Raw genomic sequence first — 14,689 nt, 5'->3', positions numbered from 1 at the left:
GTTTGCTTGTGATTTAGTCCATCTGACCTCCACCACGAGACAATTGGTGTCACATGAAACAAAAGTTGTGTTTGTTATGACGGATATCAGATCATACAAGTGTATCGTATGTCAAGCAATAAGAATATTGATCAACCATATACATAAAAATCAAGTTGAAACATTAATAAATAATATTTTTGAAACTTAAGTCTATATTACAAAATAACTTCTCTTCCTTAGAAGATTGTGTTAAACAACAATGTTTAAATATTTTTGTCATTTCATGTAAAAATTTAAATTTCATTAACAAAAATGAGATTGTGAATGAGATTGTAAATTAGTGCAAGTTGTTAATATATCATTGATCTAAACAACATGAAAAAGACATCTCTGAAATGATTTTTTTAAACTCATATTAAGTTTTCATTTTCGTCTTAAAATAAACAAAGCTCGTCATGCATAGGCGTAAAGGGCATCTTGACCATTACAACAGTGCAACACAAGTTGACACATTAAAAAATAATATTTTTGAAACTTGTGTTTACATTACAGCTATATTACTGAAAACGTCTCTTTCCGATAAAAACTGTGTTAAACAACAGTGTCTCTTCCCCAGACAAAATGTGTTAAACAGCAGTGAACTGCGTTTAAACATTTATTACAAATAAAAATTGTGTTAAACAATAACGTTTAAATATTTATTAGGAATAAAGTTTCTTAATGAATTGCAATTCTATTTTTATACATAAATCATTTTTTTTTGTTGCAAACCTAATTAGGGGAGTACTATTTTATGAAGAAACTTAATGCATGGGTCACGATTTCATACTTATAGAATGTGACAATTACATAAAAGTGTTGCAAACTACACATTTTAATTTCTTAGTTGAACTTGTCATTTGATGTTTACAGTTGAATAAATTTAACCTTTTAAATTATATACTCATTGATGATCTCTTTTCTTTCTTTTTGCTTATTATTATTATCTTATGTATTTTTTTTTTAATTTTAAGTATTTTGAACTAAAATAAAAGGAAATATACGTAAAATAACTAATAAAACGAGTAGTTTCTACACGTAAAAGAATAAAAATGAATAGCTTTGAAGTATAAAAATTAGAAAGGTGAAATAAATTGAATAATAATGATTCAACCAACAATTTAACCTATTTTTTTAGTAAGAGTATGATTCATTGTTTTAGTTTCTTTGCTTTGATATTTCAAATTGAGAAAACTTAACTGTTTTCATGTAATCTAACAATGAAATTATGCAGCATGTAACTGTAAATCCAGCCATTAAAACTAATAAATTTTCATTTTTAAAGATCTAATCATATTAGAAATTAAACCCACTTATAAATTCTACAATCTAGCATATATCCTCTTTATATTTTGTTTGTTTGAAATATTTAATAAAAACGTTACTATATTGAATCAAACCAATCATAGATTTTAATGCGATGCTAGAATAAAACGTTAATAATCTCAATTTCACACCCCGTAATATGGGTAATGATACATTCACAACTCACATTTTTTATATAATTACGTTACAACCTCTAATATTATTACTCTAATATTTTTTCATATCATTTAATTGTAAATTTACTTTTCATTATATATATTTATTTATAAACTCATCATATAAAAAATTATATACAATTATGTGACGAATCGGTTGAAGTTGTTTGTTTGATAGATAGACATAGACATTTCGTGTTATAAATTAAGATTGATCCACCCTAAAATAAATCATATTTATTTATTTAATTTTTCTTACACATAATTTTTTTTTTTATATATAATTGTAAGAGTTGTAAAAAAAAAACATTTCCTTATTTATATAATGAACGAAAACAATTTTAAAACGGTTAGTAGCATTCACTTCGGAAAAAGACAAAACTGCTTGTTTAATTAATTTAAATAATGAGAAGTAAAGAGGAATAAATTTGAGTGGATTAGTATTAATGAGTGATTAGATTATTAGTGTTGTTGAAAATGGAACGCGAAAGGGTGCGAGCGAACAAGGAGGAATTAGTTATTAAAGTGATTAATGAATAATTAGTGATAGAGTTTTGACATATTAACACAATGAACAGTGAAAAAAAAATACATTTAACAACTATTTATAATAATATATAATAATATTTTAAATTAAAAAGTAAACCAAAAATAATTAAAATACTAATTTATTTATATATAAAATGTTTGTTTCACTGTTCAGAGTGTTAATATATGAAAAGTGTTGGTAATGATAATAAGAATGAGAAAGGGGAAAAGGAGGGAAATGGCGAAAGGAAGGGAGGGAGAGAATTAGGGTTAGAAATTGGAATCAGAAAATGGAAAATATTCAAAACCCTGATTCCCTCGCTCCACCAATTAGAATTTGGGATTCCATTTTTTTTTTGCCTATAAAAGGAAAGAGCAAGAAATGTGAATAGTCATTTTTTTGAGTGAGTGATTCAGTTCATTGGTTCTGAAGAGATGGCACAGCTTCCATGTGACTCCGATGGCCTCTGCATGCGCTGCAAGGAGAAGCCTCCTTCTTCCCAAACCCTCTCTTGCCGCACATGCGCCACTCCATGGCACATTTCTTGCCTCACTGCTCCGCCGGTCTCCGTCTCCGACCTCCACTGGGACTGCCCTGACTGCTCCGACCTCTGCAGTCACCCTCCGGTCGCTTCCTCCGACGACATTGTCTCCTCCATCCGCGCTATTCAGGCGGATGAATCCCTCTCTGACCAGCAAAAGGCCAAACGATGCCAAGAGCTGCTCGCCGGTTCCTCCGCTTCATCATCGGATCCGTCGAAGGACAAAACTGCTGATATCTTCGATGACAGCTTCAGCTGCTCCATTTGCATGCAACTACCTGATAGGCCTGTCACGGTTTGTTCTTCTTCTTGTTCTTTTTTTTCTGGGTCAATCTATTTATTTATTATATATTTGTGTTTTGTTGTTTTGTTTTTTGAGTGTTTGTTGTTTTTTTTTGTTGTTGTTGAAGACGCCTTGTGGGCATAATTTCTGCTTGAGATGCTTTGAGAAATGGATCGGTCAAGGAAAACGCACATGTGCGAATTGTCGAGCTCAGATACCTGCGAAGATGTCGGGTCAGCCGAGGATTAACTCGCAGTTGGCTATGGCGATTCGAATGGCGAAGTTAGCGAAGTCTGGGAGGGCTTCTGGGCCACCGAAAGTGTGTCACTTTATGCGGAATCAGGATCGCCCAGATACTGCTTTCACCACAGAGAGAGCGAAGAAAACTGGAAAAGCCAACGCTTGTTCTGGGAAAATCTTTGTTACTGTGCCACCCGACCATTTTGGTCCGATTCCGGCTGAGAATGATCCCAAGAGGAATCGGGGTGTTTTGGTTGGTGACACGTGGGAGGATCGGATGGAGTGTCGTCAATGGGGTGCTCATCTGCCTCATGTTGCGGGTATTGCTGGACAGAGTAGTTATGGTTCCCAATCTGTTGCCCTTTCTGGTGGCTACGTGGACGATGAGGATCATGGGGAATGGTTCCTTTACACTGGCAGTGGTGGAAGAGATTTGAGTGGTAACAAGCGCACCAACAAACTTCAATCCTTTGACCAGAAGTTTGAAAACATGAATGAGGCCTTGCGACTCAGCTGCCGAATGGGTTACCCTGTTCGGGTTGTAAGGTCAGTGCCCTTAATTATACCTTATAATTCAATTATATTACTATGTAATGCACACCCTTTAGCACAGTTATTGTAACATGTTACCTTAATACATAAAATAAAATATTAGTAGAATAATTTCACAACTTCGATGTTTTATACAACTAGATATTATTATTATTATTATTTTTACTACTATTATTATAATTTTATTTACATTTATTATTAACAACTAATTTTAATCTTTTATCACTACAATGTTATTAATTAATTGTTTAAAAAAAAGGTGGGTGTCAAAATATCAGACTTTATCAAAATTTCATACTCATTGATTGTGATTAAAACATTAATGATAGATTTTCTTAACATGGTCGTTTTGCATTGCTCTTTTTATTGGTCAACTAGGCAAATGTTCAATTAAAGTAGAGTAATTTTTTTGTTTAGCATATGGTTGAGTCGTGTTGGTGTGTACTTTGTACTGAGCTTGGGCTATTCTGGTCAGGTCTCATAAGGAAAAACGTTCTTCTTATGCACCCGAATCTGGGGTGCGTTATGATGGGGTCTATAGAATAGAGAAATGCTGGCGCAAAAATGGAATACAAGTAAGATGCTTGTAATTGTAGTCATTGGTTTGATTGAAGGGCATTTAATGTGGTCTGGGATCTTTTTTTCTTCTGGATTTTCCTCTATATTAACGGAAAAGCTTTGTTCTTTGATAGGGCTGCAAGGTTTGTAGGTATTTGTTTGTGAGATGTGACAATGAGCCAGCACCGTGGACAAGGTTTGTTGCTTCTTTCTTTGCATCCATTTGTGTGTAGACTTGTTTGTTTGACCTTTTTTTTGTGCAGTGATGAATCTGGAGACCGTCCACGCCCACTGCCTAAGATTGAGGAGCTAAAAGGTGCAATTGATGTAACTGAAAGGAAGGGCGATCCATCGTGGGATTATGATGTAAGTGCTGTTTTTGTCATCTACTCCTATTTGTTGCTGTGTTTAATCTCTTTTGTATTCAACCTTGTTCTATATACTTAGAAGGATCTCACTCAGTTCTTTTGATGTAATCCAGGAAGACAAGGGGTGCTGGTTGTGGAAGAAGCCTCCCCCAGAAAGCAGGAAAGCAGTGGACGTCAATGAAGATGGGACAACAGTCAGAGTAAAACGGAAAGCGGAAAACCTGACTGAGGAACAAAAGCAAAAAAAGCTATTGAAAGGTATAATGCTTAGACATGCTCAAATGATCTATCCTGCATCGACACCCTAAAGCTTTTTATTCTTTCGATTCATTATTGTTTTTTAAAGCCATTGTTTGCTTCTTATTGTTTTTTTTTTCAGACTTTGGTTGCTTAATATGCCACAAGGTGTTGGATTTCCCTCTTACTACACCTTGTGCTCACAACTTCTGCAAAGCCTGTTTGGAGGGTGTCTTTTCTGGCCAAAGCCTCATCAGGGAAAGGTCGAGAGGTGGACGCACTTTACGAGCACAAAAGACTATTATGAAATGCCCAGCATGTAGTAATGACATTGCTGATTTTCTTCAGAATCCACAGGTACTACTAAAAAAGACCATTTCGTTTTTTAATTGCACCAACTATGCATTCGACCCTTATTTGTGTTCTGATATACTTTGGAGTGCTTATGCCCTAATTTGCCTTAGTTTACTTTATTTCGAACTTGGGTTACTGTGCTTTATCTTAGATTGGAGTATTCTGTAGTTGTTAATTCACCGGATCCAAATTTTTATTTTGTCATTTCTCTTATTTCATTACAGGTTAATAGAGAAATGCTGAATTTCATAACAAAATTTGGAAAGAAGCCTGAAGAAGAAAAATCTGAAGAGTCAAATGAGGAGGATAATGATGAAAGTCTGCATAATGCAACTGAGCTTTCAAAACCTTCTGATTCTGGTGTTGTCCTAGAGGAAATTAAGGACAGTGATCTGAATCAGCAACATAAGCGAAGGAAATAGTCAAAGCCTCCTGAATTTAGTGTTAAGGTTCTAGGGGAAAAAAATTAAAGACAATGATCTGAATCAGCAACATATGCGAAGGAAATAGTGAAGGATGGCTAGTTATTTTTGGTCTTTTGGATTATGGACTTTTATTAATTGAAAGGCAGGAACTGATGTTGTACTTTTTTGTTGTTGTCAGCATGAATTGCTGGATATGAACTTTGTATTTGCTTTTCATATTTTTAGTCTTATGCATTTTTTTAAAAAAGTGTTCGATGAACTATTAAAAAACTCTTTATGTTTTCTTAAGCATGCAATAATGACTTTTTGGTTGGTGAAAGGACCCAAAATCCTTACACGGTATTTTAAGCAACAATAAATGTTCCAGTAGGATTTTACAGCATTCTGCTAAAAGCTCTGCAAAAAGTAGGTTAGGCACACATTTCAAAGTCATATTAAATCAAGATCCAAGATCTTTTAAGTCTTAAAGTAGGTCTCATTTATAAATATTACTGATTACTTAGATTTTCTAATTTAAACATTTTTATAGTTATTATTTTTAATCGACATATCTAAGTATCTCTTTGAATCCACAGTATAATTATTGAAGTAGAATTGAGGGCAAAAGAGAGTTAATTGTGTTGATTTGTATCAGTGAATTGGGTAATTTGTACATACTATGTATAAAGGAAAGTTCGTTTGTATACTATTATATTTTTTTTAGTTGAATACTCGTTTGTTTCATCTTATCTCAAAGTAGAGATAATTGGAGATAAAACTATTTTGAAATAATTTTTTAGAAATTTTGTACAAAACCAAAGCTATCCAATAACAAAACATGTAATATTTTGTCATATTTTTTGTAATTTTATTTTAGGTCTGTATTGCGTTAAAAAATTTTACACAAGTATTTTTATATGTTATTTGCATCCAAGTAAGAAGACACTTTCGTAAACATATCATAAAATGAAGATACAAGTAAGAAAAATCAAAACGTTTTGTTTTCGGAAAACCAGTTTTATTCATTCTTAGCTTGAGACTTACTACGCCTTACCCATTGGTTATTTTGGTCTGAATTTTTTTCCAAACATTCGTTATTGATTTGAGCCCCAAATTCATCCCAGAAGATTTGCAATAAATTTTTTATTCATTAGTGCAGAGCTGAAAGAAAGGTTTGTTTGTGTGTAAAACTGTTTGATTTTTTTCTTAGATGAATACAAATCCGTTTGACTTGAAACCTGTCGCGTTTTATCCCAAATTGTATCGAGATTCTTACATGAAATTTTAGAAAAAAAAACAATTTCGGAAGACTTTTTCAGATTTTTGTGCAAAAACCAAGGCTTCACACAAGTACTTTATTTTGGGTCCTTATTGTGTCTAAAAAATTCACACAAGTATTTTAGTATGTTTTGGGCACCCAGGTAAGGAGGCACGTCCATAAACAAATAACAAAAAGAAGATACTGGGAAGAAAAGTCAGGAAGTTTTGTTTTCAGAAAACAAGTTTTGTTCACTCTCAGTCTGAGACTTACGACGCCTTACCCATTGGGTATTTTGGTCTGAATTTTTTTCCAGACATTCGTCATTGTGTCTGTCAAGTTTTGGCTTAGATTTGAGCCTCAAATTCATCCCACAAGATTTGCAATAAATTTTTTATTCATCACTACCACAACTTAAAGGAAGGTATGTTTGAGTGTGAAACTGTTTGATTTTTTTTCCTAGGTGAATACTCACCCATTTGACCTGAAAACTGACGCGTTTTGTCCCAAATTTAGTAAAGATTCTTACGTGGAATTTAAGGAAAAAACATTTTCGGGAGAATTTTTAAGAAATTTTGTGCAAAACCAAGGCTATCATCTACAAAAATGTGTAAAATTTCGCCTTATCTTCTGCAATATTATTCTGGGTCTGTATTGTGTTGAAAAAATTGACACAAGTACTTTCATATGTTGTTTGCACCCAAGTAAGGAGGCACGTCCATAAACAAATCACAAAAAGAAGACACGGAGAAAAAAATTCAAGACGTTTAGTTTTTGGAAAACCAGTTTTGTTCGCTCTCGGTCTGGGAATTACAACGCCTTACCCATTGGGTATTTTGGACTGAAATTTTTACTCGACATCTGCCATTGTGTCTGTTGAGTTGTGGCTGAGATTTGAGCCCCAACTTCATCCCACAAGATTCACAATAAATTTTCTATTCATCATTGCCAAAGCTGAAAGGTAGGTTTGTTTGTGTGTGAAACTGCTTGATTTTTTTCCTAGGTAAATACTCACCCATTTGACCTGAAAACTATCGAGTTTTGTCCTAAATTTAGTCAAGATTCTTAAGTGAAATTTCAGGAAAAAACTATTTCGGAAGATTTTTTCAGAAATTTTGTGCAAAACCAAAGCTATCCTCTATAAAAACTTGTGAAATTTTGCCCTACTTTCTACAATTTTATTATGGGTCCGTATTGCGTTGAAAAAATTCACACAAGTACTTTCATATATCATTTGCATCCAGGTAAGGAGGCACGCCCATAAACAAATCACAAAAAGAAGATACAGGGAAGAAAAGTCAGGACGTTTTGTTTTCGAAAAACCACTTTGGTTCACTATCGGTCTGAGACTTACAACGCCTTACCCCTTCGGTATTTTGGTATGAATTTTTTACCAGATATCCGTCATTGTGTCTGTTGAGTTTTGGTTGAGACTAGAGCCCCAAATTCATCCCACAAGATTTTCAATAAATTTTTTATTCATGACTACCATAGCTAAAATGAAGGTTCGTTTGTGTGTGAAACTTTTTGATTTTTTTCCTAGGTGAATACTCACCCGTTTGACCTGAAACCTTTCGCGTTTTGTCCCAAATTCAGTCAAGATTCTTACGTGGAATTTCAGGAAAAAACTATTTCGGGAGAATATTTGAGAAAATTTATGCAAAACCAAGGCTATCCTCTACAAAAACTTATGAAATTTCACCCTATTTTTTGCAATTTTATTATGGGTTCGTATTACGTTGAAAAAATTGACACAAGTACTTTCATATGTGGTTTGCACCCAGGTAAGGAGGAACGTCCATAAATAAATCACAAAGAGAAGATACAGGGAAGAAAAGTCAGGACGTTTTGTTTTTGAAAAACCAGTTTTGTTCACTCTCGGTGTGAGACTTACAACGCCTTACCCCTTCGGTATTTTGGTATGAATTTTTTACCCGACATCCGTCATTGTGTCTGTTGAGTTGTGGCTGAGATTTGAGCCCCAAATTCATCCCACAAGATTTTCAATAAATTTTTTATTCATGACTGCCAGAGCTAAAAGGAAGGTTCGTTTGTGTGTGAAACTTTTTGATTTTTTTCCTAAGTGAATACTCACCCGTTTGACCTGAAACCTATCGCGTTATGCCCCAAATTCATTCAAGATTCTTATGTGGAATTTCAGGAAAAAAACTATTTCGGGAGAATTTTTGAGAAAATTTATGCAAAACCAAGGTTATTCTCTATAAAAACTTGTGAAATTTCACCCTATTTTCTGCAATTTTGTTATGGGTCCGTATTGTGTTGAAAAAATTGACACAAGTACTTTCATATGTGGTTTTCACCCAGTTAAGGAGGCACATCCATAAATAAATCACAAAGAGAAGATACAGGGAAGAAAAGTCACGATGTTTTGTTTTTGAAAAACCAGTTTTGTTCACTCTCGGTGTGAGACTTACAACGCCTTACCCCTTGGGTATTTTCGTATAAATTTTTTACCCGACATCCATCATTGTGTCTGTTGAGTTTTGGCTGAGATTTGAGCCCCAAATTCATCCCACAAGATTTTCAATAAATTTATTATTCATGACTGCCAGAGCTAAAAGGAAGGTTCGTTTGTGTGTGAAACTTTTAGATTTTTTTCCTAGGTGAATACTCACCCGTTTGACTTGAAACTTGTCGCGTTTTGTCCCAAATTCAGTCAGGATTCTTACGTGGGATTTCAGGAAAGAACTATTTCAGGAGAATTTTTGAGAAAATTTATGCAAAACTAAGGCTATCCTCTACAAAAACTTCTGAAATTTCACCCTATTTTTTGAAATTTTATTATGGGTCCGTATTGCGTTGAAAAAATTGACACAAGTACTTTCATACGTGATTTGCACCCAGGTAAGGAGGCACGTCCATAAATAAATCACAAAAAGAAGATACAGGGAAAAAAGTCAGGACGTTTTATTATCGAAAAACCAGTTTTGTTCACTCTCGGTCTGAGACTTACAACGCCTTACCCCTTGGGTATTTTGGTCTGAACTTTTTAACCGACATCCGTCATTGTGTCTGTTGAGTTGTGGTTGAGATTTGAGCCCCAAATTCATCCCACAAGTTTTTCAATAAATTTTTTATTCATGATAGCCAGAGCTAAAAGGAAGGTTCGTTTGTGTGTGAAACTTTTAGATTTTTTCCTAGGTGAATACTCACTCGTTTGATCTGAAACCTGTCGCGTTTTGTTCCAAATTCAGTCAAGATTCTCATGTGGAATTTCAGGAAAAAACTATTTCGGGAGAATTTTTGAGAAAATCTATGCAAAACCAAGGCTATCCTCTACAAAAACTTGTGAAATTTTACCCTATTTTCTGAAATTTTATTATGGGTCCGTATTGCGTTGAAAAAATTGACACAAGTACTTTCATACGTGAATTGCACCCAGGTAAGGAGACATGTCCACAAACAAATCACAAAAAGAAGATACAGGGAAGAAAAGTCAGGACATTTTGTTTTTGAAAAACCACTTTTGTTCACTCTCGGTGTGAGACTTACAACGCCTTACCCCTTGGGTATTTTGGTATGAATTTTTTACCAGACATACGTCATTGTGTCTGTTGAGTTGTGGCTGAGATTTGAGCCCCAAATTCATCCCACAAGATTTTCAATAATTTTTTTATTCATGACCGCCAGAGCTAAAAGAATGGTTCGTTTGTGTGTGAAACTTTTAGATTTTTTTCCTAGGTGAATACTCACCCGTTTGACTTGAAACTTGTCGCGTTTTGTCCCAAATTCAGTCAGGATTCTTACGTGGGATTTTAGGAAAGAACTATTTCGGGAGAATTTTTGAGAAAATTTATGCAAAACTAAGGCTATCCTCTACAAAATCTTGTGAAATTTCACCCTATTTTCTGGAATTTTATTATGGGTCTGTATTGAGTTGAAAAAATTGACACAAGTACTTTCATACGTGATTTGCACCCAGGTAAGGAGGCACATCCATAAATAAATCACAAAAAGAAGATACAGGGAAAAAAGTCAGGACGTTTAGTTATCGAAAAACCAGTTTTGTTCACTCTCGGTCTGAGACGTACAACGACTTACCCCTTGGGTATTTTGGTATGAATTTTTTACCCGACATCCATCATATTGTCTGTTGAGTTGTGGCTGAGTTTTGAGCCCCCCATTCATCCCACAAGATTTGCAATAAATTTTTGATTCATCACTGCCAGAGCTGAAAGGAATGTTCGTTTGTGTGTGAAACTTTTTGATTTTTTTCCTAGATGAATACTCACCCGTGTGACCTGAAATCTGTCGCGTTTTGTCCCAAATTCAGTCAAGATTCTTATGTGGATCTTCAGGAAAAAACTATTTCGGGAGAATTTTTCAGAAAATTTGTGAAAAACCAAGGCTATATCCTCTACAAAAACTTGTGAAATTACGCCCTATTTTCTGCAATTTATTTATGAGTCCGTATTGCGTTGAAAAAATTGACACAAGTACTTTCATACGTGATTTGCATCCAGGTAAGGAGACACGTCCATAAAAAAATCACAAAAAGAAGATACAGGGAAGAAAAGTCAGGACGTTTTGTTTTCGAAAAACAAAATTTTTTGACTCTCGGTCTGAGGCTTACAACGCCTTACCCCTTGGGTATTTTGGTATGAATTGTTTAGCCGACATCCGTCATTGTGTCTGTTGAGTTGTGGCTGAGTTTTGAGCCCCAAATTCATCCCACAAGATTTTCAATAAATTTTTTATTCATGACTGCCAGAGCTAAAACGAAGGTTCTTTTCTGTGTGAAACTTTTTGATTTTTTTCCTAGGTGAATACTCACCCGTTTGACCTGAAACCTGTCGCGTTTTGTCCCAAATTCAGTCAAGATTCTTACGTGGAATTTCAGGAAAAAACTATTTGGAGAGAATTTTTGAGAAAATTTGTGCAAAACCAAGGCTATCTTCTACAAAAACTTGTGAAATTTCGCTATATTTTCTGCAAGTTTTTAATGGGTCCGTATTGCGTTGAAAAAATTGACACAAGTACTTTCATACGTGATTTGCATCCAGGTAAGGAGACACGTTCATAAACAAATCACAAAAAGAAGATACAGGGAAGAAAAGTCGGGACGTTTTGTTTTCGGAAAACAATTTTTTTTCACTCTCGGTCTGAGACTTACAACGCCTTACCCCTTGGGTATTTTGGTATAAGTTTTTTACCCGACATCCGTCGACATCCGTCATTGTGTCTGTTGAGTTGTGTCTGAGATTTGAGCCCCAAATTCATCTTAAAGATTTTCAATAAATTTTTTATTCATGACTGCCAGAGCCTCGTTTGTGTGTGAAACTTTTTGATTTTTTTCCTAGGTGAATACTCACCCGTTTGACCTGAAACCTGTCGCATTTTGTCCCAAATTCAGTTAAGATTCTTATGTGGAATTTTAGGAAAAAACTATTTGGAGATAATTTTTGAGAAAATTTGTGCAAAACCAAGGCTATCCTCTACAAAAACTTGTGAAATTTCGCCCTATTTTCTGCAATTTTATTATGGGTCCGTATTTCGTTGAAAAAATTGACACAAGTACTTTCATATGTGGTTTGTACCCAGGTAAGGAGGCACGTCCATAAATAAATCAGAAAAAGAAGATACAGGGAAGAAAAGTGAGTTCGTTTTGTTTTCGAAAAACAATTTTTTTTCACTCTCGGTTTGAGACTTACAACGCCTTACCCCTTGGGTATTTTGGTATGAATTTTTTACTTGACATCAGTCATTGTGTCTCCGTTGAGTTGTGGCTGAGATTTGAGCCCCAAATTCATCCCACAAGATTTGCAATAAATTTTTTATTCATCACTGATAGAGCTGAAAGTTATATAAAAATAAAAAATATAAAAAATTAAAAATTTGTTCATATTCAAATATTTTGTACTGCAGTAAATATGGAGAATTTTTGGAATTTGGATTAGGGAGAGATTTGGAATATTCAAATTAATAAGTTCATTCATACAAAGCCTTCTTACCTTTCACACATATTTATTCAATTTTATTTTTCTAAAAGTATAAAATGGAGTAACTTAGAGAAATTTAAATTTATTTACCAAAAAATATATTAATATTTAAAAAAAATCTGTAAAAGTAACTGATAATTAGTGTATAATTAGACTAATTAATAGGAAATTTGTGAGAGATTAAGTTAGAATTAGTGTGTGTGTTAAGATTAGTGTGATAGCACAATTTGTAAAATGAAACTAATTTGGGTCAAATCCAATGGTGAGGTCAGTAGAAACAAGCCCAATATAATACATCACAAACCTTTTCTCTTTTGTTATGGTTATAAATAAAACTTGTTTTAAATTAATTACAATTTTATCTATTCTAATTTAACGAAATACAATTTTTTTGTAAATCAATCGCTAACTTTTATTTTGTAATTCTAAAATATTTACGAAAATAGACAGAGAATGTTAAATGATTTATATATTATGTTAGAACATTTATTATCTTAATACTTATCACTAATCAAAGCTAGACTATTTAAATTTAAGTTCTGGTTTTAGATTTAAATATTGAGAATATAAATACTCAACACTAATTTTATTATTTATAATGATTTATTTGAAAATGATGGTATATACTATATAACACCGACACGAAGATACATATAATCTCTAAAATGTAGGTTACAGAAATACATATCTATATATTATATAATTATTAATTATATAAATAAAGATTTATGTGCACAAGTATATTTCAGTTTTTTGAGCTAAAATATGTTTTTCATAACTGATTCAAAATGATTTGTTCTTTATTTTTATAATCATAATAAAAATTTATACAATAAATTTAAATTTTTAAAAAATTAATGTATATTTTTTTTAAATTGTGTTAGACTTGTACTAGAATTATCATAAATCCAACAAATATTTTTTGAATTGGAAACTTCATTGATATGTGTCCCACAAGTGTCGATGTTCGATACTGTGTCCGACGTAAATACATCATTTAAGAGAAGTGTCCGAATCTGATAAGGTATATAAATACTTAAAAGAAGAAAAATAGTTAAAATAGTTATGTTTTTGTGGACTTTAAGGAATGCAGAATCTCCACCAGAATAAAGTAAAATTAGAAGAAGAAAAAAACATTTGAAAAGGTGAATCTAGAAGACATTAAGTTTGATTATTGCATCAGTAGTTTCAGAGAATTTTCTCACCAAATCTACACTTTCTAACCTTCTTTATAAAACAATATATGAAAATCCCAAATCCACCAAGTAAATTAAATAAATATGGGTTTGGATTATTTGTCTCAATCATAACTCTAATCATGTTTACTAATTCAATATTTAAATTTAATTAAAACAAATTTAATATAATTTTTTAAAAATTATTTACATAATTGTTAAGATAATAATATTAAACAATTTAACATTCATGTTCAAAGTTATAGAATCTAATTGGTAGTTGGAGTACGAAAACAATTTCTGAAAGCGCGTTACTTAATTGTCCCTCTTTTGTTGAAAGATTAAAAAAAACATTAAAACCTTTGAATGTATTATTTATTATATAATTAATAATTCAATGCAGATTTTATATTTTAAAAATAACATGTGATAAGGTGCATCCCACATGATGTGATGTGACACATTTAATTGTTTTTATCTTATAATAATTAAAAATAATAGTTGACTGACTTTGGGTCGTTTTACAAATTATCCCTTATTATATAAAAAAATATTATTTTTACATAAAATCAGAATCCCAATGTAAAAATTATATTCCGGAATAGATTTAACTGACTAAATTAATAATTAATCGTGCTTTGGTGACATTTTAGAAAACATTATTGAGATCGATATTGATAAATAAAATATAAAATAATTGCATACAATTTTGTTAAATGCATACAATA

The 14,689-nt window shown here is 32.8% G+C and overlaps 1 protein-coding gene across 1 annotated transcript; it reads left to right on the top strand.

Moving 5' to 3' along the window:
• Window positions 1-2,203: 2,203 nt before the first annotated feature.
• LOC137824269 (E3 ubiquitin-protein ligase ORTHRUS 2-like) lies at window positions 2,204-5,749 on the top strand. The gene is made up of 8 exons (XM_068629831.1): window positions 2,204-2,867; window positions 2,983-3,641; window positions 4,123-4,222; window positions 4,340-4,401; window positions 4,469-4,571; window positions 4,687-4,831; window positions 4,953-5,167; window positions 5,389-5,749. Exons 1-8 carry the CDS (start codon window positions 2,466-2,468, stop codon window positions 5,584-5,586), a joined length of 1,884 nt encoding a protein of 627 aa, XP_068485932.1. The 5' UTR covers window positions 2,204-2,465; the 3' UTR covers window positions 5,587-5,749.
• The last annotated feature ends 8,940 nt before the right edge of the window (window positions 5,750-14,689 follow it).

Source organism: Phaseolus vulgaris, chromosome 8 (genome assembly GCF_000499845.2).
Source record: "Phaseolus vulgaris cultivar G19833 chromosome 8, P. vulgaris v2.0, whole genome shotgun sequence".
NCBI lineage: Eukaryota > Viridiplantae > Streptophyta > Magnoliopsida > Fabales > Fabaceae > Phaseolus > Phaseolus vulgaris.
Note: the sequence above shows the minus strand (reverse complement) of the source record. Positions and strands in the feature narration are given on the sequence as shown.

Excerpts from the sequence above, each read along its gene's own strand:
- LOC137824269 (XM_068629831.1), top strand. The coding sequence starts at position 2,466 with ATGGCACAGCTTCCATGTGACTCCGATGGCCTCTGCATGCGCTGCAAG. Across the intron at positions 4,223-4,339 it reads GGCGCAAAAATGGAATACAA|GGCTGCAAGGTTTGTAGGTA; the intron begins GTAAGATGCTTG and ends GTTCTTTGATAG. Across the intron at positions 4,572-4,686 it reads ATCCATCGTGGGATTATGAT|GAAGACAAGGGGTGCTGGTT; the intron begins GTAAGTGCTGTT and ends GATGTAATCCAG.